Source organism: Solanum dulcamara, chromosome 4, assembly GCF_947179165.1.
Source record: "Solanum dulcamara chromosome 4, daSolDulc1.2, whole genome shotgun sequence".
Lineage (NCBI taxonomy): Eukaryota > Viridiplantae > Streptophyta > Magnoliopsida > Solanales > Solanaceae > Solanum > Solanum dulcamara.
In genome coordinates this window covers 34502178-34528215 of record NC_077240.1, presented here as the reverse complement: position 1 = coordinate 34528215, position 26038 = coordinate 34502178, and the positions used below count along the sequence as shown (strand labels likewise).

General features: G+C 35.3%; 3 protein-coding genes across 4 annotated transcripts; 2 read left to right on the top strand and 1 right to left on the bottom strand.

The window, feature by feature from the left end:
* Positions 1-13737: 13737 nt before the first annotated feature.
* Positions 13738-15590, top strand: LOC129887296 (40S ribosomal protein S21-2). Of its 2 annotated transcripts, none has more exons than XM_055962337.1 (4): positions 13738-13866; positions 14428-14520; positions 14605-14737; positions 15380-15590. In XM_055962337.1, the coding sequence occupies exons 1-4, from the start codon at positions 13793-13795 to the stop codon at positions 15443-15445; spliced, it is 366 nt and encodes a 121-aa protein (XP_055818312.1). In that variant the 5' UTR covers positions 13738-13792; the 3' UTR covers positions 15446-15590. The 2 variants fall into 2 exon arrangements, with proteins under 2 accessions (XP_055818312.1, XP_055818313.1); XM_055962338.1 differs by having other exon boundaries at positions 13786-13866; positions 14438-14520.
* Positions 15591-15726: 136 nt separating this feature from the next.
* Positions 15727-21735, top strand: LOC129887293 (WAT1-related protein At3g30340-like). The gene is made up of 6 exons (XM_055962335.1): positions 15727-19675; positions 19767-19829; positions 19932-20048; positions 20160-20568; positions 21201-21352; positions 21453-21735. Exons 1-6 carry the CDS (start codon positions 19494-19496, stop codon positions 21607-21609), a joined length of 1080 nt encoding a protein of 359 aa, XP_055818310.1. The 5' UTR covers positions 15727-19493; the 3' UTR covers positions 21610-21735.
* Positions 21736-21809: 74 nt separating this feature from the next.
* LOC129887295 (uncharacterized) lies at positions 21810-22625 on the bottom strand. Its single transcript, XM_055962336.1, has one exon. It carries the CDS (start codon positions 22567-22569, stop codon positions 22102-22104), a length of 468 nt encoding a protein of 155 aa, XP_055818311.1. The 5' UTR covers positions 22570-22625; the 3' UTR covers positions 21810-22101.
* Between the last annotated feature and the right edge of the window lie 3413 nt (positions 22626-26038).

Here is a 26038-nt window from a genome sequence, read left to right as displayed (position 1 = left end):
ATTCTAATGGTTTGAAGCATGTGAGAAGAGTTTCCAAGAGTTGAAAGTTTAACTTACTTCCGCCCTAGTTTTGAATTTATCTGAAGGATCCAATGGTTTTTTTTGTGTATTTTGATGCCTCGAGGGTTGGTCTTGGTTGTGTGTTGATGAAAAATGGGAAGGTGGTAGCTTATGCTTTTAGGCAACTTAAGATGTACAAAAAGAACTACCCGACTCATGATTTGGAGTTAGTGACAATAGTGTTTTCTTTAAACATTTGGAGACATTATCTCTATGGTGTTAATATGAATATGTTCATCGATCATAAGAGTTTGCAATATGTGTTCAAGCAAAAGGGCTTGAATTTTCATCAAAAGAGATGACTTGAGTTGTTGAAGGATTATGACATGAGTGTTCTTTATTATTCGGGAAAGGCAAATATGGTTGCCGATGCTCTTAGTAGATTGTCCATTAAGAGTGTTTCTTAGATTGAGGATGAGAAAAAGAAGTTGGTTCAAGATATGCATAGATTAGCTGGTTTGGTTGATTCTGAAGAGGGTGGTGTTATTATGAAATATAGCTCAGAGTCATCTCTTGTGTCGTATGTGAAGGCAAAACAAGATAGTCATCCAACCTTGGTTGAATTGAAGAAAGAGGTTTCCAAAAAAGCCATTGACGCTTTCTCTTAAGGGGGAGATAATGTGCTTCGTTACCAAGGTCAATTATGTATTCCCGATGTTGATAGCTTGAGGGAAATAATATTATTCGAAGCTCATAGTTCTTAATATTCTATTCACCGGGATCCACTAAGATGTATCATAATTTAAGGGAAATGTATTGGTGTAAAAGCATGAAAAAGGATATTGCAGAATTTGCGGCTAAGTGTCCTTATTGTCAATAAGTAAATGTTGAGCATAAAAAACTGAGCGGTTTGGCTAAAGACAATGAGATTCCTACTTAGAAGTGAAAAGAATTGAATATGGACCTCATCACGGGATTGCCTCGTACGCGTCATCAACAAGAATCAATTTGGGTTGTTGTAGACAGAATGACAAAGTCAGTGTGTTTTCTTCTCGTTTAGACTTACTATTTGGCTAAGGATTATGCTAGGCTTAATATTCGAGTGTTGGTTAATTTTCATAATGTTTTATTGTCTATCATTTCAAACTGAGGTACTTAGTTTAATTCTCAGTTTTTGAGATTGTTTCAAAAAGGTCTTGGTACTCAAGTTAAGCTTAGTACAACTTTTCACCCTCGGAACGATGGTCAAGCCGAGTGGACTATTCATACTTTGGAAGATATATTGAGAGATTATGTGACTGACTTCAAGGGTAATTGGGATGACCATTTCCTTTGATTGAGTTTTCCTATAATAATAGTTATCATTCTAGTATTCAAATGGCTCTGTTCGAGGCTCTTTATGGTAGGAGGTGTAGATCTTCTATTAGGTGGTTTGAGGGTTGCGAGGTCGCTTTGATAGAGCCCAAGTTAGCTTGTGAAGCCATGGATAAAGTTTGACTCATTAGAGAAAGGTTGAAAACTGTCCAAAGTTGATAAAAATCTTATTCAAATGTGAGAAGAAGAGGGCTTGAGTTTGAAGTGAATGATTGGGTTTACTTGAAAATATCGCCTATGAAAGGGGTGATATATTTTGGAAAGAAAGGGAAGCTTAGTCCCTGTTATGTAGTCCCATATCAAATTTTGAGACACTTCGATAAGGTGGCTTATGAGTTGGATTTTCCTTTGAAATTGACATCGGTACATCCGATTTTTCATGTCCCTTTTTTGAGGAAGTGTATTGGTGATCCTACTTCTATTGTGATATTGGAGAGTGTTGGTGTAAAAGAAAGTCTATCTTGTGAAAAAGTTTCAGTTAAGATTCTTGATCATCAAATCCGGAAGTTGAGGAATAAATAAGTTATTTCCTTTAAAGTCCTTTGGAGGAATCAACTAGTTGAGGGTGCTACTTGGGAGGCCGAAGCCAATATGATGTCCCATTATCCTCATCACTATTCTTCCACTTTAGTTTCATATTGAGGTATTTCTTCCTCATGTTTATTCTTTTAGATTCATGCATCTAAGTTATTCTCATGTTTCCATATGTATGCATGTTCATGAAATCAATTTTAAAGTCATATTTTAGCTTGGGGTTGATTACTCCATGTTTTAATATATTTTTGATGTGTTTTGTATTCATGTTGGGTTGTTAGATCTCTTTTCTACTCTATTCATGCTAGCTTGAGTCTCATGGGAGGACGAATATTCTCAAGGGGGAGATATTGTAATACCCCGAAAGTTGGAAAGTGAGAATAAAGGAAAATTTGTAGGAATGTTGCTGGTGCAGGCTTCTACAAAATAACCTATAGTCTATATAAAAGTCTATGACCCGTAGCAGGGCAGTCATAGGAAGCCCAAACACTTGGGAAATATTTTAGAAATTTTGACGAACTCCACTTATGGTCCATAAATGACCTACAGACCATAGGAGGAACTCATAGGTAGGGTGCTGAGGTCTGACAAATGTCAAGTCTCTAAAGCTTTTCTATGAACCAACATGATGGTCTGTAGATTGGCCTATGACCAATAGGAGGGTTCATAGGTAGAGATTTAGAGAAATTGGAAAAGTTGGAACTTTAAGTTGTACAAGACGAGTGTGTTTGACGAATCTATCGAGCAAGGTCATTAGATGATTCCAGTAACTTCAAATTTTGGACAGGGTTTCTACAAACCATTTTGACGACCCGTGGTGTGACCTATGACTAGTGGAAAGGGTCCGACCGTAGGTCACTTATAGCAGATTAATTCTAGGGTTATTTTGGACATTTTCCATTCATTTAACAATTAAGATATATTGTTTCGGACTACATTGCACCACCTATATCTACCCAAATCCTTCTAATTTCCCCCATTCACTCCCATTCTCCTAATATTCTTTAAGACATTCAAAGGTTTTCTCTCCAAGGGTCATCTTCTTCTCCAAGCTAGGGTTTCAAAAAATTGAGTCTCCTCTCAAATTCCAAGGCTAGATTTAAGTGAGATATGTGAGAATTTCATATGTGGATCATCTTCCATCCATAGAGTCCCAAAGTATTTTCAATTCCTCTTATAATTTCTTCCTAAGTCCTAGGTATTTTGATGATCTTGCATTGGGTTCAGTTAATTATGCTCCTACTCAATTTCAATAATCTTATTATGCATGAATGGGTCTTAATTACATATTTTGATGAACTCTATAAGAACCCATGCATTATGTCTATTTTATGAGTATGAACTATGCTTATGAATTATGCATGCATCATAAATTTACGAACTATGATTCAAGGATATTTTTATGAAAAGAATCAATTACGATTTCTATGAAGACATAGGTTGCTTCATTGCAAAGTATGCTATCATGAAGGTTTTCCATGTGATCTTATCATGATTTTGATACTTAGATAAGTATCTTATGAAATGTTATGAATCATGATTTGGTAAAGGATCTATGCTTATGATTTCAAGTATGCTATGATGAAATTATGTTATGCTTATAACTATTCCATTGAGAGTTGACCTAGCACCAAATAGATATTGGGATGGAGGCTCTCCCATAAGTAGAGGTCAAGTCTCTAGTAGCAATCTCATATCCCACAACTATATGCCCCCGTAAGACTTAGTATTAATTGACTCTAGCTATTGGATCCATAATAGCTCATATTTATGGTCCTAACCTTGGCAAGTAGGACAATCTCTTTTCTATGCGGAAGGTATGATACCGGACTCCATTTTATAACTCACATGGTTTATGTCAGTTAACGGTTTTTCTCACTATGACTTATGATTCTCACTATGTTATGCTTCACTATGATTTCCTTACGAGTTATTTTGTATTGACCATGTCTTATATTTTTCATGATGTTTAAAGGTTTTCTTACTATTTTAGCATGGCAATTGCATTTTCATATTTATGGCATGCATTGCATATTCTCCATACTTAATATGTTGCATAGTACTGACTGTATACTTCTTTGCCTATATTATTTTATATTATAGGTCACGACACTCCTACTCACGCCCATGGTTAGTACTTGCATCCGATCAGCATTACCTTATTTGGTGAGTCTTCATTTTTTAAGGGCGTAACCACCCATATGATGTCATTTATTTTATTGCTTTTAGTTTCAGATTGGTTTAGGTGAGTTAGGAATTGTTCTATGACAGCCTATGGTAGTAAAGGCTATGTCAGACTAGTATGTTTTTCATTCATTTGGATATTATGTTTAGATATCCCATTTATTGAGACATCTATATTTAAGACTTATTTTTTGCATTTTGTTGTGATGATTTTTATATTATTCTAAGTCATGCTAGTTATTCTAAGAGGCTTGATCAATGTGGTCAAGGAAGGGAATTGCAGGTGGTTCACGGAATTAGCTAAGGAACTAAAGGCTAAGAGTGTTGGCGAGGAATATTAAGTGAGGGTGACGGACCAGTTATCAAGAATGGTTAGTAAATATTGAGGTTGGGAATGGATTAGGGAGGTAATTCCTAGTGTTTGGTAAGAAGGGTAGGCTTGGGAAGCCTTAATGTGATAAAGGGTCAAGTTATGACAAGATATGAAGGATAAGTTGATACTTATTAGTAGAGCTGGAAGAGGAATGGGGTAGTAGAACTTGGAATAGAGTGTATAAATGCATGAAAGGTATATCTGCTAGTAACAACTGCTGTTAGGGAAGCAGGGTGCATAACTTCAAGTTGTATGCCTTCTTCTGAATAATTACATTAAATTATGTTATAGATTCGAATTGCTGATTATGTCTATCAGTACGTTTTGTTTGTACTAATACTTTTCTTATTATGCCACTTGGTATAGTCTGGTCACAGTATCATTGATGCTTCAAAGGTAAAGACGATGGTGATCTCCGATAGCTTCTACTCCTTCCTTCCTTATAGTGGAAGTTGTGTCTGTTTTCATATTATTCATATTTTTAGAAGCTCTTATACCTATTTGGACTAGTTCCTAGGGTCTTCAACCATTTTTCTAAAAGTTTTCTATTGAATGGATTTTGAGGTTAATTTTTATTATATTAAGGCATTACATTATGTTTTTGTTTACTTCCGCACTACTAGTTAGTCATCAAGGTGGAAAGGGTTCTCTTATCTAGGTGTTCGAGTAGTGCCCACATGACTCAATTGTTGGATTGTGACAATTTGGTATCAGAGACCAGGTTATCGATCTTTCAGTACGAGAACAAATGTGGAATAGAGTCTTAAGGATTGGTGTGTTAACGTCCACATTTAATCTTCTAGGAACTATGAAGCATTTTAGGAAATTATTTGACTTCTTCACTCCTTTTGTATGGTATGTTACTTGCTTGTATGAGTTGAGTTTAATTGGTATCTCCATATTCCAATTGGTATCTCAATGAAGTAAATTGAATATCGTTGTTCAGGCTAAAATGGCAAAAGCAAGGGAAGTAGAAACCAAGAAGGTTCAAATTGGTATCTGGCCTTAGAGGTTATGTAAATGCATGGATGATTTGCTAATGGTCATTCATGATGCGAATAAAGAGTACTAAACATGATTTAATTTAGTGACAAATCTTAATAATTGTTTTTATGTGCATGGTATTGCCTAAATAAATGCAAATATGTGAAGTATAACTGCCCGTATGACTGTGGGGTTGTAGTCTCGAAAAGGTCATAATTGGTTATGTGAGGGGTTGAATATAAGTTACTATGTAGATTAAAAAAACCATTAAGTTAAAAATTTTGAGCATGTATTGATCGTTGATAAGGGAACAAAATGAATTGTGATTGTAGAGAAACTTCAATTTTGGGATAGTCGTACTTGGTTAGGAACCATAGGGAAAAAAGGCAATTATAGTATAATCGCGGGAATGCAATGTGATGAACAACATTATGTTGTGTTGCATGATTGATTTTATGTTAACATGGTGCGAAATTCTTTACATGCATTGTTGGGGTTAGGTATGAGGTTATCTTTGAAACTACAATGCAATTTCAGGATTAATATTGATTATAGGGATTGAGAGTTGAGGGAACTTTGCAAAAAAAATTAATTCATTTTTGGGCTAACCTCATCAGGGCCTCCATAGTGAGGCTGATCCACTATGACATTCCTCTATGGCAGTATTTTTGCGCTATAGCACAGGTCAATTTAGCAGTGTGTCAGCCACTATAGCAGGGAGGGCAGGAAATGATTGTTTTCCTAATTTCCCCTATTTCATTTTCCATTACCGAGGCATTTTAAATCTCTAATTTTCATTTAGAGCTGCTGTAGAAATAATGGAAGTTGATCAAAAATAACTAGCATGCATATATAGTGAATAATGTTAGAAACCAGCATCCATAAGCTAAAATAAGGAAAGGGAAAATATGTCTAGTACATACCCCAAACGGGGGCAAAAACCAAAATAAGTCATAACTTTTAATAAAAGAGGGGGGGAAGAATCTTAGCCGGAAGATCTAGAGTCCTTTTCCTTTGTATCACTCAAAAAGAGTAACTCCTACAAGTCTTCAGACGTAAGCTAGGGAGATCCTGGTTAGGGGAGACATAGCTGAACATGACCTTGACGGTCTTCCACATCCAAGCAAGCATGAGATCTAGGGAACGCCTCTTCCTTTTCTCCTCATCAAGCTCTCTACGGCTCGCTGCATAGTCTTGGGAAGAGGGAGATGGGGTTGTGACTCCAGTAGGGGCACCTCCAAGCGGCTAAGTCCCCCTCCAGATAGCTACTAGCAATGTGGGGTTATGGCTGGGGCTTGGAAGGAGGGGCTGGATCTTCATCATTATCAGTTGACTCTTCCATAGTCTGGTTACTCTATGTTTCGCCCACCTTTCTCCCTTTCTTTCCTTTAGAACCAACCACTTTTACTTAAAGAGGGTTGAAAGGGGGATCCATGCATAGATCCACGTCGGTATCCATTACAGGCACCCCAACCCGCTTGCATAGTGCCTTTACTAGTCCAGGAAGAAAATAAGCCTTCTTGTTTCCCCAGTAGAAGTCTTTCCATTCTGACACAATCTGAGTCCTAAAGCTTAGCTTAATGCCATATATGGCAAAGTCCACCACACGGCTCGAGGGTAGGTCACATCGGTGAGGTTTCTCGATGTGGGAATCTTTCGGGATACCAAATTAAGACACTTCCTAGATCAGCTGTGAAGTAAAGGCTGGTGATGCCCTCAGTAGTGGGCCAGTATACCCGACTCCTAAACTCTTCCTTAATTAGTGTATCCCTTGACCACTTCATGTCCATTTCTAGAGTTTAGCCTTATAAGTATCATTTGAAACCTCCGACACTTCTAGTACCTCATTGATAGTCTGAACATCCATAGGGATGTTCACTCCTAGGATAAATATAGTAGGGTTGGGGTCATCCCAACAGACAGTAAGAAGAAGGGCATAGAACTTTTTCACCCAGCCTTAACGCGTGGTAAGGGGAGCCTCCACCAAAGGGGCCTAACCAGACTCTTCAAGCTGAGCATGGAATTTGCTAGCTTTCTCTGCCACATCATGCGTGTGAAGGCCCTCTCAAAATAGAAGTTTGTTATTTGATAATCCTACTATCTCTCCCAACTAGTGTCATTGGGAAACCTCACGAAGGGTATATCTTGCTTTGGATTAGTAGTCATCGAATCATAGAATCTGCAAAAAATTATGAATGGGTGGATTAGAACTCATAAAATGCAAGGAAAAATCAATTCAAAGAAAAATTCCACCCTTGGACGGACTGGGAGACTACTATCTACATCCTCCTGCTATAGCGAAATTTCTCCTGTTGTCACGAGGTCGCTATAGTAGGAATTCTTTCTCTATAGGATAGCAAGGCCACATCAACGACCTTCATCATTCTAGTAGTTCAAGAGGTGCTTAAATGGCACCTGTTGACCCAAAAATTTCATTTTTAACAAAATAACTTTATATCAGTGTTTTTAAAGTGCCTACTACTATTTCATGCAAAAATTTGGCATTATAACTCCTAAATATCTTCCGAATCTAAGTATCAACCAAGAACAATCCTTTACCTTCCCCCACCATTTTGAACTCATATTTGACTGTAAAACCCATAATCTTACAGCTAGAATATTGTAGGAGCGTTGTAAACATAAGGAAAACACCCATGCTTCGACAATTTGGCCAAATCAAAGCAACATATTCAAATTTCAAAAACCATCCCAATACATAGTCTATTCACCCTATTTCTAGCATTCAACAATCAAAATGCATATAATGAAGAAATATAGTAGGGGATGTGACCATTTTCTAAGTTTTAACATCGAGAGAAAAGTGATCATGAGAGAAAACTGAGTTTTTGAATGAAAAGGGTGAGGAATGGGACCCGATATTTGAGTTTTGACCCACTATAGAGGCCCATCAATCGCAATAGCAGCACTTCTATAATGAGAATATTCTCGCTATAGCAAGGTCCAGGTCGATAGGCAGGAAACTTTAGTTGTTTCGTTCGTTTAATCTTCCTAAAATGGTATATTAGCAAGGCCCTAGCCTACTAGGGTATCTGGAGATATGGGAATTTTCCATAGTTTGTGTAAGGCAATAATCCTATCTTTACACTGTCAAAATAGATCGATAGTATTCCACGATCGATTTTTTTTGGCCATCTTAAAGATTATTTCGGGAAGAATAATGGTTAAATTGGTATTTATTATAATGTCTTGTTCCGTCATTATTCAAAAATCTACCTCATGCGGGACCCTAAAAAATTTGCAAAATATGCTGCCAAATTAAATTGGGTGATACGACAAATATTTTGAATTTTGAACCCGCCATAGCAGAAATTTTCTAGCTATGGTGCCACAGCTATAGTGGTTGTCATGCCGTTGTAGAAGGGCTGATAGGACCAGAACATAGAAAACACATATTTTATAATCTGTCTCCTTCTTTTCTGTAGAAAAAAGGACGAGGGTTATTCCAAAAACCATCCTATGCTGCTCCAAGCTTGGGAACAATAGAGAGGAAGGATTCCAACACAAATGGGAAACATGGATTCCAATCCTACTTCTATTAGGATTCACCCCCATGAAGCCGAAAGCTCGTGTTCAGAGTTTCGCAACAATTGCTTCATGTCCAAGTAGGCCAGACTTAACTAAATAGTTAAGACATGTCTCTAAATACATAATACGTGGTAGATTGATAGAGATTTCATGCATAGGCCTTCGAACACAGAGTCAGGATGATTAGATGTGTGTTTGTTGCTATTTAGGGTGGTAAGGTGGTTCGCTACTAATGTTGGCCTTGTGACTGTTGTTGGGTGTTTTTTCTATGGATGGAAACCTGTGGGTACTCAGAGTAAGAGCTGGGGAAATTCTCTGGAAGGGTCACCTAAGGTAGGAGATGCTTGAATTAATTTCTAACCTACCCATGTGTGTGTGCGCAATGGTTTCTTTAGTATTGCTGGTATAGTACTTGATTAGGGAGAGAAACGGATAAATGTGATATGCTATCTTATTGCCAATCTCATGTAATGAACTTGTCTTAACTACTTGTAGTTTGCAAGTGTGGTTGTATTCTATGATTGTGATTGTGTGATGTTGAGATTATCGATTGGCTCGGGAATCACACTGATATAGATTATTGATTGGCTTGGGTACCACGCCTGGTATAGGATATCTATTGGTTAGCTCAAATACCATGCATGGTATAAATTACTAAATGGTTGGCTCGAGTACCACGCTGGTACATATTTAATTATTTTCTATGTGTTGGTTCCATGAGCAAACCAACTTAATTTATCATGATGTACTACTATATGACGGCCCATGAGTGGACAAATTATTGTGGTTTAATAATGGGGTGGTTCTTGAGTATACTAGATGACATATTAAACACCGTAGAAAAAGATTTAAGAATCTTTGGGGGGTACTTGTACCTGAAAGATGTGTTGAACTTATGTACGAGTTATTGTTATGGATTGGGCATGTTAAGCCAAGTTGTTGATTCGTATTTTACTTATATTTACTATCTTGAGTGATTTATGTATGTCAATATGGTTAAGGAAGGGAATTGCATGTGTTTCACTGAATTAGCTAGGGAGCCAAGGGCTAGGAGTATTGACAAGGGATTTTAAGTGAGGGGTGATGGACCGGTTATCAAGAATGGTTAGTAAATATTGAGGTTGGGATTGGATTTAGGGAGGTAATTCCAAGTGTTTGGTAAGAAGGGTAGGCTTGGGAGCCCTTAGTGTGATAGAGGGTCAAGTTATGATAGAATACGAAGGGTAGGTTGACTCTTAGTACTGGAGTTGATAGCGGAATGGGGTAGTAGGACTTGGGATAGAGTGTATGAATGCATGGAAGATATATCTGGCAGTAAGGGTTGTTGTTATGGGAGTGGGGTGCATAACTTCATGTTGTATGTATTCTTCTGAATATCTAGATGAGATTATATATAGGATTTGGGTTGCCAATGATGCCTACCCATACGTGTTGCTTGTGCTAATACAACTCTTTTTATGCCACTTGATATAATCTGGTTGCAGATTCAGTGATGTTTCATAGGTAAAGACAATGGCGATCTCCGACAGCTTCAACTCTTTTCTTCCTTATGGTTGAATTATGTCTGGTTTCATATTATTCATATTTTTAGAAGCTCTTGTACCTGTTTAGACTAGTTCATTGGGAGGTTTTTAGCCATTTTTGTAAAAGTTTTCTATTGAACAAATTTTGACGTTAATTCTTATTATATTAAGGCATTAAATATGTTTTAGTTTACTTTTGCATTACTAGTTAGTCATCAGGATGGTAAGAATTCTTCTATCTAGGTGTTAGAGTAGGTGTCTACATTGCTCGATAGTTGGATCGTGACATATAGTGTACTATATGCGTCTACTCAGCAAGTAACAACAATGCATTACACAAATCAATCATTCTTTGCCCCCAAATAGCATGTATCCTTGTCTTCATCTCAAGAGAATATGTAATTATTCTCCTAACAAAAGAATCATCAATGCATATTCTATAAAACTCAATCCTCATAAGAAATTTTCTTCCACATGGACCAAAGCCAACAACCACCTTCCATCAAGAACTCTTTACTCCCAGTCTTTATTCAATGGTTATGTCACCCACCCATATCCAGCTAATCATTTCATAAACCCCAGTCGATAACTAAGTTTAGCATATCTCGTGGCCCTAATCAAGTAAGCATTGTACCATTATGATTGTCGTATCATAAATCTCAAACCATTCAAATTCGTTGTTGCACCTTCACTTCATAATATAGAAAGTATACTCTTCATACAAATCCTAAAAGTAACTATACCACCTTAAACCTCCGTATAAAAAAGGCGATTTTCATGTCTTACAATCTTTGTCTTAACCGATTCGTTGATTCTCCATAACTTTGACCCTTCTTTAAGATAATAGTATATATGTATCAATCTTAACAGTGAACTGTCATATCCTTGTTGATATACTTCTACCATAAGAATGTAGTAGAAATTTCAATCTCCATTAAAATATTTCAATCCTCATCATACCTCGAGTGGCCCGTCTTGTTATGTCAAACTTTCTTAATTATAGTCTTTAAAGTCACGATGCTTATTACCTAGTTATTCCACTAATCGTACCATTTTCAATCATTAACTCTCTTTTTGATATCGATCATGCCATACATGAACTCCTCCCCTTACTAAACAATTAATCGTAGAATATAAGACAATTATGAAGTTCTTCACACTATTATTCATATTTCTTGGAGAATATTATCGAGCCAAAAGAATAAATCACAACTTCACTACATTTGTCATCGAATCATAACAATAGTCTAATTTTGTCCACTCATCCCTTAGACTTCTACCTCTTTTTTTCCCATTACAAAGTCTTGTACCATACCGTGCGATGTTAGCCTCAACTATTGGCGTGTGAATTCGAGTATATCTACTCACTCTCAATGAGAAAATGGAACGAGGAGGTGTTAAAAGTTTGACCAGGCGAATAACGCATGATAAGAAATCAAAGAATAGAATTTTCTAAAATGTAATATAGCCTCCCAAAGAAAGACATACGTCATCGTACTGATTCGTGAGAATCTCTAGTGATTTTTGAAGTTTTATTTAGATTGTATCTGGAGTAAATTTATTCTTACTCAATGCATAAGATACGTTAAAGATAGAAAAGTACACTTTTTTGCACTTTAATTCGGTCCATTTGATTATTTTATTTAGAGAAAAGACATAAAGTGACATCTGAAGTTGTTCCAAATTTTCAAAAAGATATTTTAACTATTCGGATGTCCTATTACCCCATAAAAGTATTAAATACCTTTGTAAATAGACCATTTTGATCCATTTTCTAATCCTAGAATTTGAATATGCTCGTGATGCACACTCCCTTTTCATTAATTAATTTAATTTAAATATTAACAAAATGCGTGTTTAATCCGACCCGATACGTTTCACCTACCAACATAAACAATATTTCTTTTCTTTTCTTTTTCATTTCTCACTTTTCTCTTCTTCTTTTTCCTTCTGAAATTACACACGAAATTGAAGAATATCTACTTAGGGTTGCTTCAATTACGACGTTTATATTTCTTGGAGGACTAGTTGAGAAATAAGGAATTCAAGATTAACGGGTTAGAGTTTTCATATTTATCTAGTATTTAATAAAAAGTTTAAATTTTCTTGATTTCTTGAAAATTTTAAAGAAATTAAGAAGATATTAAACCTTGAACGGCTGGAAGTTAACAAGAAGTTAGAAAGTTCTTACTTTTTTGGGCTGATTTCGTTTGAGAGAGAAATAATTTTTTAAAAAACTTCAATGTCTCTTTTGAAAGAATTGGGGAAGATGGTGTATTTAAAAATGAGGTAATTAAATAATAGAAAAAGAATTGACATGTGGGATTTTTTAATTTGTTCTTGGAAGCAAAGTTTCTCATTCACGCGCGTTATCTGTGTGAAAACATACATGGGGAGAAAGTGGGTCAAAATGGTCTATTTATAGATGTATTTACTTTCATGAGGCAATAGGATGTCCGCAAAGTTAAGGTGTCTTTTTAAAAATTCAGGACAATTTTAGGTGTCACTTTATGTCTTCTCTTTAGGAAAAACTATTTAATTAGACATACATTCATTCCATATCTACTAATTTAACTCATACTTTCAAATATCACCTATTATTCCACTATTTAATAATTTTGTACCATATTTGAAGTGAGATATTGAGATACAACACTTCTTAAAATTAATCTAAAATAGAGCTCTTATGCATCCATCCTCTTAATACAACAACAACAACAAATCCAGTATAATCCCACCATGTGAGTTTGAGGAGGGTAGAGTGTACACAAACCTAACCCCCACCTTGAAAGGTAGGGCGACTAAAATAGAGCTCTTATGCATCCACCCTCTTAATCACCCCCCTAAATCACGCTCGAAAAAATGAGAAGAATTTAGAATATTTTTTATTAGTGATACGATAGATTAAGTCGTTATATGTGTGATTTGCTCCTAAATTACTATGTTTCAGTTATATTACATAATTAGATATATCTGCTTAGCATGTATCCGAGATACATGAATCTGAACACTCCAAATACATGTATTTAGAGATTAAAACATGATAGAAATTGTAATACCAAACACTCACGAAAAGACAAATAATTAACCCTTAAACTAGTGTGATTTTTATTGTTTGCCCTTTTATTTTCCATCATTTAGTTTTGGGAACTAGTTTTTTCATCCTCTAAAAATAGCCGGACCACTTGAAAAAGTTATTGGGCCTAGGAGACTAAATAAGCCCAGAGGGTATACACAGAGCAACTAGGGTGGATAAAAATTCTCATCTGTTTAAATGGAGGCTTTGCCCTTTCCTTCCCTTCTTCACACTTTGCCCCTATTGAAGAGCTCTCCCTTAATTTCAGTCAGGTACGCCACTTATTGGTTGTTTGCTTTCTGTTTTTATACGGAGAATTCTCTCTCTTTTTGCTTGCGACACTGCTACGAGACAAATCTACTTTCTGCTTTTCAGAATTTTTGTATGTTTGAAAAACTATGCTATTGATGAATGGGAATATTCTATAGAAGCGGCATAATACGTGGGTGTTTTGCCCACGAATACAAATTGGAGTTATTTTTGACTTTAATGAATAATTTGGGGTGGAAAAAGTGAAAACCCTTTTTTGCTGTTTTTCAAATTCTTGAAACTTCAAGTTGAATCCCGGAAATTTTAATGGCCTATGAGTAGAATAACAAGCTTCTTTTAAAGCCTGAGAAAATCCTATGTTCTGGTGTCTTTGTTAAATCCAACCCTTTGTGTTGTTAAAAAGGTTGTTCTTGGTGATGGAGAGAGCTTTTACTTATGATGAATTGTGCATTTTCAGTTTAATCATGTATGAAGAAGAATAGTGACTAATGTTTCGTTTTGAATCTAGAAAGGTTCTTGTTTTCCTTCTTATTGCTGATTTAGTATTTGTTGTGAAAAAAGAGATTGTTAAAGCTTGATTTCAGTACCCAAGAACACCCAGCCAAGATGCAGAACGACGAGGGACAAAACATGGATCTTTACATCCCCAGGAAATGGTATGCTTGATTCTTGAGTTTTTTTAATTCATTGTTTGTGTAATTGCATGTTGTGATCTAGCTAACATATGCCCACAATTGCAGTTCTGCTACGAATAGGCTTATCACCTCAAAGGATCATGCTTCTGTTCAACTTAATGTTGGTCATTTGGATGATAGGGGTGTGTACACAGGCAGTTTCACAACTTTTGCTCTCTGTGGTTTCATCCGTGCTCAGGTACTTTTTCCCTTTGATTATAATACCTGTTTAACTTTTGCCATTGAAGTTGATAGTTCTTTCCCGGTTAATTTATGATTGTTCTCTTTAGTATTAGTAATTCCTTTGGTAAATTTATATACTAATAGATAATGTATAAGGTAGCTGCATTTTTGAGATTTGATGTAAAAATGTACCTTGTATATGATACCATCTTGGTGAATCATGATTTAATATTTCGGAGTTGCCCAAAAAAAGGACCAATGCAGTTGCAAGGATAGTCTGTAATGTACACTGGCATAAAATTTAGTGAACTTTAAGCTGCTTAGACGTTAAAGTTTCCAAGTCAAAGCAGCTCAGGTACATAACTCTTCTCAAGTAAGAACCTCAACTTTTTTCATGTCATGAAAATAATGAACAAGACATCTTACGGCTGTTTCCTCTATGTGATGGAAGTGTCATTAGGTTTCTGAGGAAGTTTAGGTTCTTGCTTTTCCTAAGCAATCCAAGATAGATTGGGATGTCTAATTTTAATCTGCCCTTAACTCCTTTCTGCATTCAAAGTTTGTCTTTAGTATTTGAACAGGCCATTTAACTTACATGTATGCTTTGGCATTCAGCTGATGTTAAAATAATTTCAATCTTGTTGTTTCATCTTTGCAGGGTGATGCTGACAGCGCAATGGACCGCCTCTGGCAGAAGAAGAAAGTTGAAGCTAGACAAGAGTAGAAAAATAGATTTGCATTTTGATGTTACTTTATGATGAAGGATTCTGGATAACCATTTAAATTTCAGTTGAGTTAGACAATGTTCTCCATGCTATTCTTCATCTTTGGATATTTGAATTGCCCCGTTGGTCATGATTTTTATCTCATTTTCTGACTAGTTTTTTGACGAGTCTGGTTAGATTCCCTTGCTCTTTTTCTGAATTTTATTTCCCAACAGTACTGAGGGGTTAAGTGTTCATGTTGATCCAAAATCTAATGTGAGATGTAAAAAATTTCATGAGATCCGTGGAGTCTTGCATCAAAAGACTTCTTGAGCTTCTTAACTCATACTAATTGAAGCATGTAAGCGAATCTTGAACTACTGAGTGTTTCTTGGATAGGGCCAGAGTAACTTCATTTTTCCACTGTAAATGATGTTCAAGTCCTGCAAGAGGATGAATTGACTTGTGTGGTGGAGTTTGTGTATCATTTTTTGAATTCGCAAAAGATGAGTCCAGAAGAGACACTGAATGCTGAGAAATGCTAAGGATTTTCCTTTTCATTTTTTGGAAATAGCATTTGGCATTCCTTCCACCCCAGTGCATTTGCCGTCTAAATATATGACTAATGGATAGCATTGGATCCTTGTGCTTCTGGCCATTGCTAAAATATCATTTGCCTTGAGCTTACATGATTTTTGATACACATGATATACTAAATGGAAATTTATCTAAAAGAAATTAATAAAATGAAGAAAAGAGACTACATTTTATCATTTGAACCCCTCAAAAAAGTACATTTTCTCCTTGCTGTTCATCTCCAATTTGAATTAGTATATCTAGTTTGTTGAAATACCAGGACTCCCTGAGCACTGCTTAGCTTCAACCATTGCTAGCATATTCTTCCTTTCTGGGCAGTAATTTATATATATATAGAACCTAAGTTGGTGCAATATGTTTGCTCTAGTTTTTTGTGGATATTTCTGTAGTAGTATTACCACTGATTTTATGGTTTCATCACCTTGCCTTGGTTCCAATTTGTTTGTCAAACATGTTTTGGTCCAAGGAACAGTTAATATTTTTTCTTGATGATATCCTCCTACCTCTTCCTTCTGGCACTTGATACATCTTGACAAAAACTGAAACTCCAACATTTAGAAAGAAAAATAACAAGTTTTTTCGTTACGGGTTTCTCAAAGTGTGAAGATCGATATAACTTATTATGGCATGTTCTGCATAAAAGCATCTCGGACGTCATGAACTACTTATTATTTGGTTCAGTTCGCATGTAGATAACCTAAAGACAATGTTCCTGCATTAGCTTAGGTTTCTAGTCTGGTTCTGTTGGAAAAATATCTGAAAGGGTCAGTCTTTCTATCTTTGGAAAATACCTAAGGGGTCAAATTGCTCAAATCCAGACAAGAAAAGAACTGAATGATTAAAATTTTAAGCACTACGAAGTAGCACTAGATAACTGTAAGCAAAGATATTAGGGTTCACTGTGGCATAAGTAGCACTAGATAACAGTAAAGGATATTGTGTTCCACTACCGGGACACTTGGCTTATACTGTTGATTCAAATAAAAACCAAAAATGGTGTGTTGATATATCTTTTGACTTTTTATATACTTTGTAGGGTGGATCTTGACGAGATCATGTTCGTGTAAAGCCATTGACATGTTTCAACAAGAAGCAATCATAATGTATATTACCAGCAAAGAGTGGGTACAGTAGTTGGGATTTCCCCATTCTTAACTAGAGGTCTTCGGTTTGAACGTGGAAATGGAGTACCTTTTGGTAGGAAGTACTCTGCTCCTCTTTGTGTATCTACCTAGAGTGAATCAGGATTAGTAGGTCGTTGGGCTATGAATACTGGATGGTTAAAGGAAAAAATTACAATGAACATCGCACAGAGCTGCGCGGCATCTGCTCCATTGCAGCTGCATTATTTTGATGCGTACTTTTAGGCAGGGAAAATCCATCAACTTGTGCAGATAGTATTTGGCTTATAGTTGTCTTGCAGCTGGTATTTCTTCTGGTTTGTCTGATAATACTGAGACTTGTGGATATCTTGTGCATTAGACGGTTACTTATAATCATTTGGTTATACTTGATTTTGATCAATTAACCTACTTATCTGGATGAAATTTCACTATCATCTGTGGATCATATATTGCCAGGAACACTTTAATTTCTCCATAGTCTCTATAATCTGATTTTAACTCTTACTCATTAAGACCTGGATATTCTTAGAAGGTCCTTCTATATGTATGTAATGTTTGCAAAAAAATGGACTTATGCTTTCACATGAACAGAGTTAACACTCCATGACTGAAGGCCTAAATTAAGGTTAGACTTAAGAGTAGTCATTAGGCTCTTACCAAATAGATGGAGCTAAAAACAAGAATCTCTGTTATGATGATTTGCTTTGCGCTTACACAATAAGTTGCATGTTGCGGAAGAGTATTTGTGTGGATGGGAAAGAACCTGCCTGCAATAAGAGCAGCGATGAGATTTGATTTCTGTATAAAAGGTTATGCTTACAATGTAGAATATGAGCATCCAGAAAATCTGATATCTGGGATATGGAACCAAAAATGGAAATAGAGAATCTCATCACATTTAACTTCAGTATGCCAATAGAGGAAATTAGCAGGGTTCTGTTTACTAGTTCCATGCCTCTTAATGCATGAATAGTTGTTAGGAAATAATTGTGTGGCTCACTTTTGCTAAAGGAAATGAAGGATTCCAGCTCAATACCTTAGATATGGAACAAAAGAATAAGGATTAAGATAACGGACACGAAAGAATGTCTATTGTCCACCCCACCCCCTACTTTCCATTGAAAAGATCAATGTGATGTTACTGGTTAAAAGCACTGGTGTGACTTATAACCAATGTAGCTATTCTCCTCTGTTGGTGGCCCTCATATCTTGCAAACAAAGTGGGATATTTCTTTTTTTGGCGCTTTTAAACTGTACAAGAAAGTAGAGATTTGATCCGCCCTTTTAGCTCTTTCATGTGGAAAAATCCTTGAAGCATATGGATGCTTTCTTGGTCCACATGAATGGACCCTTTTGAAGGTGAAAAGTTTTATCGTAGTTCCAGTCCTTCCGGATCATACACCCCGCTTTGTCACAAGGTGTACGTGTAATACATGAAAATTATACTGTGGAATCACTCTCCTTGATCTTGATTTGCTTTCTAAACTAGTTTCTGTAATAGAGTATCGTGAGTAATGCTCAAGTTAACTTATTTCTTTAACAATGTTGACAACAATGTCATTCCATTATACGCGAGCTTTTATTCAGCCCATTTCGAGTCAATTTATTGCTTAAAAACTATTTCCTCTCCTCCCTCTATGAGTTTGTGTGGTAAGGAAAATACCTGGTCCCATCAGGTAGTGTTAAAGAATTTTGAAATAGTGAACAGTTAAGGTATTATTATATGAATATGATGAATTGTTCTGTGTCCCCTTGTTGTACTCTGAAGATGCCTGGATATAAGTTCTAAAAGCAGCATTAGATGCTTAGGTTACCAAGACATAAAAAATGCATTAGATGTTATACTATGCTGCAAGAAGGGGAATCATTTCTATTTGACCCCCACCCACAAGATGCTTGCTACACTATCTTCTATATACCAAAATGGATTTTTTTTTTGGATCAGTGGGTTGACTCCCATTTTAAATGTTCTAAACATAAATTAATTTATAGACCAGTGAATTTATTAATATGGTTACTTATTCCCAATCAGTTTGCTTATGATGGAAAGGATCAGTCAAAAGTAAGGAAATAGAGTAAACTGTAATCTTTCAAACAAAGAAAAGGAAAATGATGGAGTTTATGATGTTAAACAAAATGTCAACTTTTTCTGGTGGAATAAAAGCATTGATGTGATTGCAGGAATTAATCCCTTCTCCGTGTGCACTTTCTTTACTCCACTAAAGTTCATGTGGAACTTTAAATGTCTTATCTCATCTTCATGTTTAAAAACATGCTACGATAATTCAAATAAGAGGCAGATTAAGAGAAAGAAGTTAAAAGTATTGACTGAAAGGGAAATACTCAGATGAAGAGCTATGTGGAATGGTACCCTATTTTTATTATGTTGACAATCGATTTTGCTTTTGCTATTAGTAACATACTTCTCAAGAAGATTATACTGGACGGGATGAACCATTTGGTCTTCATAACTTATCGGCAGGCCATTTCAACCATTTTTTTAGCCCCAGTTGCCTTCTTTCTGGAAAAGTATGAATATTGTCTCTTAGAAAGATTTCCATCTCCAATAAATGGTAAAATTTTTGCCTCCTCTGAACATGCAACTTATTGCTTCTTGCAGGAACACCAGACCAAAACTCACCCCTCAAATCTTGTGCAACCTTTTTTTGAGTGCCATTGTTGGGTAAGTCGGAATGATCTCTATAATCTTCTAAGTTATTGTCTCTTTTTCATGGCTATGTTTTCTTGTTTAATATTTTCACCATATGTTACATCATTTTTGTAGGGCATCTCTTACGCAATACTTATTCCTTCTTGGCATGGAATACACATCTGCAACTTTCTCATGTGCCTTTCTCAACATGGTTCCTGTGATCACATTCCTTATGGCATTACCTTTTGGGTATGAAAGCTATGGTTTTCTCATTTCAAATTTAACAAATAGCCTTAAATTGCTCTATTTTCTAATCCTACCAATGATAATTTACCTCCGTTATGTATGAAACTGATGCAGGTTAGAGACTATCAACATCAAACACGGAAGTGGAATAGCCAAAGCGATTGGTACACTAGTATGTGTTGGAGGTGCCTTCTTACTGACTTTTTACAAAGGCATCCCTTTGGTTCATTTTTCAGACCAACCATCTGTATCTTCATCCTCGGAAGGAGACATTAGTTCCTCGAAAATAAAGGAAAGATGGATCCTTGGTTCTCTGGCCATGTTTGCTGGGACACTTTTGTGGTCTTCGTGGTTCCTTCTCCAATCATTTATTGGAAAGAAATATCCATGCAAGTACTCTAGCACTGTTATTATGACCTTCTTTAGCGCCATACAATCGGCTGTCTTGACTTTTTCCATTGACAGAAGACTATCCATTTGGGTTCCGAAGGAAAAGATAGATATGCTGAGTATCCTCTATGCTGTAAGTTCACTTAATACAGGTTCTTATCTTCCTAAGTAGCAGAAATAGATATTTCCTGTCCCTCATGTGGAATTTTATATCCTTCGAAATCTCTCTTTCTCATTGTCCTTTTTTTTTAATCTCTCAGTGTTTGCAGTTCAACCAATTTATTTACAAAGATATGAAGCACCACAGATAGCGTTATTCATTACTGTATGTGCTTGAAAATTTAGAAGTTATAAGAGGATTTTCACGGATTCGTTAGGAATTCTGAATGACTTGTGACAATTAGCATCTAATTGGGAATCTAACAAAAATCTTGGATGCTTGAGAAAATTAGAGTTCCTTGGACTTCAGATGCTAGTATTTCTTTTATTGGTTCCTATGTGCAGGTAAAAGAAAAGCCAAGTCTTCTATGAACCAAAAGATGTCCTTTCCTTTTAGTTTGTAAAGGGAACGTACGAGACAAAAAGTAGAGAAGCTCTTTCTATGTTGTATAACAATGAAGATCGTCATGGCATGACTTCAAAACACAAAATGGAGACTTAATTATCTCATTATTATCTTCTGAGTTCGAAAGAGTATACTTTACCACTGATTAATTTTATCTTGTTTTGGTTTCTACTTGACACCAATGAGTTTTCCCAAGCCAGGGATTAATAGGTTCAGGAATGTGCTATGTGGGAATGTCATGGTGTGTCAAGAAGAGGGGTCCAGTCTTCACTGCAGCATTCAGTCCTCTTGTCCAAGTTATGGCAGCCTTGTTAGACGTTCCCATTCTACACGAACAACTCCATCTTGGAAGGTGATTACAACAGTTTAAAGCTTCTAAATTCTTTTTTAACCATTTTTTCAAATAATCATCTTAAAAGTAACTAATTTCCTTGTAAACAAATCATGATCAGTGTAATTGGATCGGCTATTGTAATTGCTGGTTTATACTTTCTGCTTTGGGGCAAGAACAGAGAAATGCAAAAAGTTGTCCATGAAACTGAAGAGAAAAAAGAGAAGGAGCTACCCTTCAAAGATCTAGAAACCAATTCTGAATCCAGGATCCCTTGATGTCAACTTTATCAATAAGTACTTCAATACGTCTTCCGAGTTTTCTTTGTTAACCTTAGCTTTTGTAATAAAAAAACTGCGCTTTTATCGTTCATTTTTGTTCTTCAAGGAAAGAGCTTATTAAATCTGTCAATTTTAAGAATCAAGTGTGTACTCAAATTGGCTGCAGATAAGATATTTTGCAACTAATATGAGAGAAGTAGAAATAGCAGAAAGATCTAATAAGATGTTATGATCATTAAAAATAATACAAATGTTCAATTGCCTTTCTGATATATAAGGATAAGCATCAATACTGGGTCTCTAGTCGAATGGCTGTAATCGCGACTGTTCTTGTCAGGAATTCCATGCCAAGAGACGAGACCTTGAAAAAAAGAAGGAAACACACAGAACTCAACTAAGCTATGGTGTTTATTCATATGGAGAGAGTATTAGTTTGAAATTTTATAGCAGCTTCTTGATCATTGAACATTTCTTGATTATGGCATAAGCCTATTCTGACTGTTCATTGTGATGCTTACTTTTCTTGCCTTTCTTGTTTTTATGTCCTTGTGGTGTTGGAACTTGTTCATCCACATAATCAGAGATGTCCAAATGAACACCAGGGTCATTAGTACAATAACTACCACCCATCATGATGGAATTGTTGATGGACTGGAAATTGCTGTTCACATATGTTTTTAAGGGCTCATGTTCCCCTGGTGAAACACCGTCGAGGCCAGCTTTCTCATCCATCTCACCGCGCATGCTGGCTCCCACATTGGTTCCAGCTAGAGTGATGATTCTGGTGCCATGATCATCTTCATCATCACCAGCTTGAAGATTCTGGCCTGAGTCTCCTGCTGCCTTGTGCACGCGTTGGAGGCCGGCTAGGCGTTTTGTCAGAGAAGAGATCATGTCCTTGATATCATTATCTGCTTGCTTTTGCTTCTCCCTATCAACAAAATTTGAGTCAGCCATGATCAACAAGGAAAAAGTTGATAAGAATTTTTTATTTAATGAATACAATATGAAATTTAGCTTGGATTTAAAGAGGAGGAAAACACAGTGGTGTTTGATTAAAGTTGAGGGACAGAACCAAAATGCCTTTGCCTACTTAGCAATGCAAGAATTTTCATTCAAATATTCCCAAAATAGAAAATCAAGAAAAGCATTGCTTGTTGAAGGGTTTTATAATCTTCATGATTACATTTTATTGTCTTGTGTCTTTCAAGTTTTTCTTTAAGCACAAGTAGATGGCAGGGCAAAGATTAAAAGGTAAAAAGGTTATTCAATTTAGGGTGTGTTCGGAACAAGTAAGAAAAAAGAAAATATTTCAAGGAAAACAAGTGAGTTGTTTTACTTATTTTCTTGTGTTGGATACATAAACAAAAAATATTATTAAAAAAGTATGGGGATGAGCTCCTATCACGTTTCAAGTCTTTTCATATATTATTCATTCAAAACGATTCACGTTTTCAGCACATCAAATTTTAACATTGAGCAAATGTGGTTCTTAATATATTTGTTCCAAATAAGTTTTGTCGTGATTGTACTTTCTTCTCCTAAACGTGGGACTCATATTCGTGAGCCGTCAATGGGGAAGTTCTCCTTTAAGAGGTAAGCTCATCTATGTCATTGGATAAAAGATTTTGACCCAACGATCATTTAATCTAATTTTCTCATTTCTTATTCTTGTTTGGCATTTGTCATTTGCCATCCATAATAATAGGCCCAACATTGACTAGCTCATAATGGCTACACGTTCAAGAAAAGTTCAAACTTCCAAGGCATTAAAAAAAAAATCTAAGTGGTGTTTGGCCATATATTTCAAATAGTTTTCATATTATTTGAAATTTATGAAGTTAGAATTGAAGATAGCGTCGTGTTTGGTTTTATTTTTTGAAAAAAGAAGAAGTTGTAATAATGTCATATTTATACAATTTCAAAAGTGAAAAGTGAATTGGATGACAGTTATATGTTGTTTTCCAAATTTGCAATACAACTGCAAATTGAATTTGCATTTTCATGGACAATACATTGATTTTCAAATTTTTTAAAAAGTTATTTTAGAAAAAAGTGAATAACTTTTATGACCAAATGAAGCATTAATAAACCGTAACTCATTCAACTTTTGGGATTAGAGTCGCAATGGTCAAGTGTTACTTTAACGTAGGATTCCAATTTCACTAAAAATTCTCGCTCTCTTACCTTATCTTCCCCTATTATTCACGGCTCCATGTCCACTCTAAAAAAAATAATCTATAGAACTCCAAGAATAACTCAATCAATCTCTTTCACGTTATTTGCCAAAATGACTGAATAATTAAAATTAGATAACAAGCTATTAATAGTGATATCCAACTAATTTTAGTCCTAAAATGATAAATTTGTGAAACAAATTGAGCAAAAAAAAAGAAGAAGGGGGTGCACATAACTCTGAAAGTATGTTTACAACGACCTAGGCTGATTTTGACACTTGAAGTTGGTCAGAATCAGTACAATGTATGTACAGATTTTAAAATGTGGTCAAGTGGACATGGACCATCCAAAAATTAGTGTCCATAAACTAATAAAATGACAGGCTGCAATGCAGTAATCATCAAGTTGTTCATCACTTTCACAAAAGTGATTGGTCATGAAACAAATAACTATTGCGGCTGCATGCCTTACTTGTAAGCTAACACCAATTTGGAAACATTAGATTTTCTAATATTCCAAATGTGGTTCCCTTTTCTCTTTTTGCTCCCCAATAGTTGTTTTCAGTAAAGAGAAAAAGTTCAAATATGCCATTGAACTTTGAAAAAAAGTTTATTTATGTCATTCGTTAAAAAATTGGTTTATTTATGTCATTGTTAATTGAGAAAAGACTCATCTATGTCATTATTTTTTAACTCCGATTTTGCAAAACTACCCAAACAAGTTTTGACACTTTTCTATTGAAATTTTGAATCAAATATACTCTTTTTGCTTCTTCTTCTTCAAGAACACGTGAAGAACACCAAGAACTCCAAATTTCCAACTTTTTTAATTGTTCACGAAATTACTTCAAATTTCAATCGTAGCGTCCCTTCAAGCTAGATATCAAAATTCAATATCTTTTGAGCTCGAATTCAATCTAACCCAGCAAGACACACTTAAAATTTCTTCAAAGTTACAAAACTTAAACCTCTTTTAATGATGGATTTTTTGACACAACTCAAAAATTCAATCTCCTTTGATGTTAAAGTTCACTATCTCTATGTTTAAAATTTCAAGTGATTTGGAGTTGTGGAGAAAATTCTACCATTAAAGGAGGTTAAAGTTTTGAAACTTTGAAAAAATTTTAAGCGTCTTGTTGGATTAGATTGAATTTGAGTTCAAAAGATATTGAATTTTGATATCTAGCTCGGAGGGATGCTACTATTGAAATTTGAGGTGATTTCGTGAAAAATTTAAAAAGTTGAAAATTTAGAGTTCTTGGTGTTCTTCATGTGTTCTTAAACAAGAAGAAACAAAAAAAGTATATTTGATTCAAAATTCCAACAGAAAAATGTTAAAAGTTGTTTGGGTGGTTTTGCAAAATCGGAGTTAAAAAATAATGGCATAAATGAGCCTTTTCTCAAACGGCAAGGGCATAGAGGCAATGACATAGATGAACCAAATTTTTAACAGATGACATAAATGAGTCTTTTTCCAAAATTCGATGACATATTTGAGTCTTTTCCCTTTAGTAAATGTTAGAGTTGCCAAATAGGTGAGTTAGATTGATTTTGGGCGGATTAAATTGTATTGAGTTAATAAAAAAACTATTTGGATTTAAATAGGTTGGACTGAAATGAGCTAAAATGCGGGTCATAACCAAATTCGTCTAATTCCTACTAAATTTTAATTATTTTATTTGTTCTTTTATAAATTTTAGTACCTAATAAAACTATTTTTTCCTTTATTATGACTATTTATAATATATCAATTTTTAAAATGTCTTTTTAAAAATATTCTGGCAAAATTTTCCATGAGTAAATTTAAGCTACATATCACTACTATCTTTAATGAGTTGAAATAGGTTGAACTAATGAATGATCAAACTTGAATGATTTCAGCGGATTGGGTTCGATTTAGCCAATCCTAGTAAATTCTAATGGAGGAGGGATGGGCAGGACGAGAAGCAAGAAAGAAAAAGACCTTTAACAAGTTTTGAACCGTGCACAAGCTAGATCTAGAGTCTTTTTAGGAAGAAGAATATTTTCCACGAAAAAAATTTCTTGAAAAATCAGTGTTTTTCTTACACTATTAAAAATAGTGCAAAAATATATCGATCAAAGAAAATCAACGGACTGAGTTGATCCAAAAAATCGAGGGGAAATCGACTCATTCATTCATTCTTTAAAAATATTTTATAGACATAAATTTTATCAGGTTAAGTTCATACAAAATTTTGTATTTAATTCATGTTCATTTTGGTTGATTA

Bases quoted from the DNA above. Each gene is read 5' to 3' on its own strand.
- LOC129887296 (XM_055962337.1), top strand. From the start codon at position 13,793: ATGGAGGCTTTGCCCTTTCCTTCCCTTCTTCACACTTTGCCCCTATTG. The intron at 13,867-14,427 runs GTACGCCACTTA...GTGAAAAAAGAG, and splicing joins TCTCCCTTAATTTCAGTCAG to ATTGTTAAAGCTTGATTTCA. The intron at 14,521-14,604 runs GTATGCTTGATT...CCACAATTGCAG, and splicing joins CTTTACATCCCCAGGAAATG to TTCTGCTACGAATAGGCTTA.
- LOC129887293 (XM_055962335.1), top strand. From the start codon at position 19,494: ATGAAGAGCTATGTGGAATGGTACCCTATTTTTATTATGTTGACAATC. The intron at 19,830-19,931 runs GTAAGTCGGAAT...TCATTTTTGTAG, and splicing joins TTTTTGAGTGCCATTGTTGG to GGCATCTCTTACGCAATACT. The intron at 21,353-21,452 runs GTGATTACAACA...AATCATGATCAG, and splicing joins GAACAACTCCATCTTGGAAG to TGTAATTGGATCGGCTATTG.
- LOC129887295 (XM_055962336.1), bottom strand. From the start codon at position 22,569: ATGGCTGACTCAAATTTTGTTGATAGGGAGAAGCAAAAGCAAGCAGAT.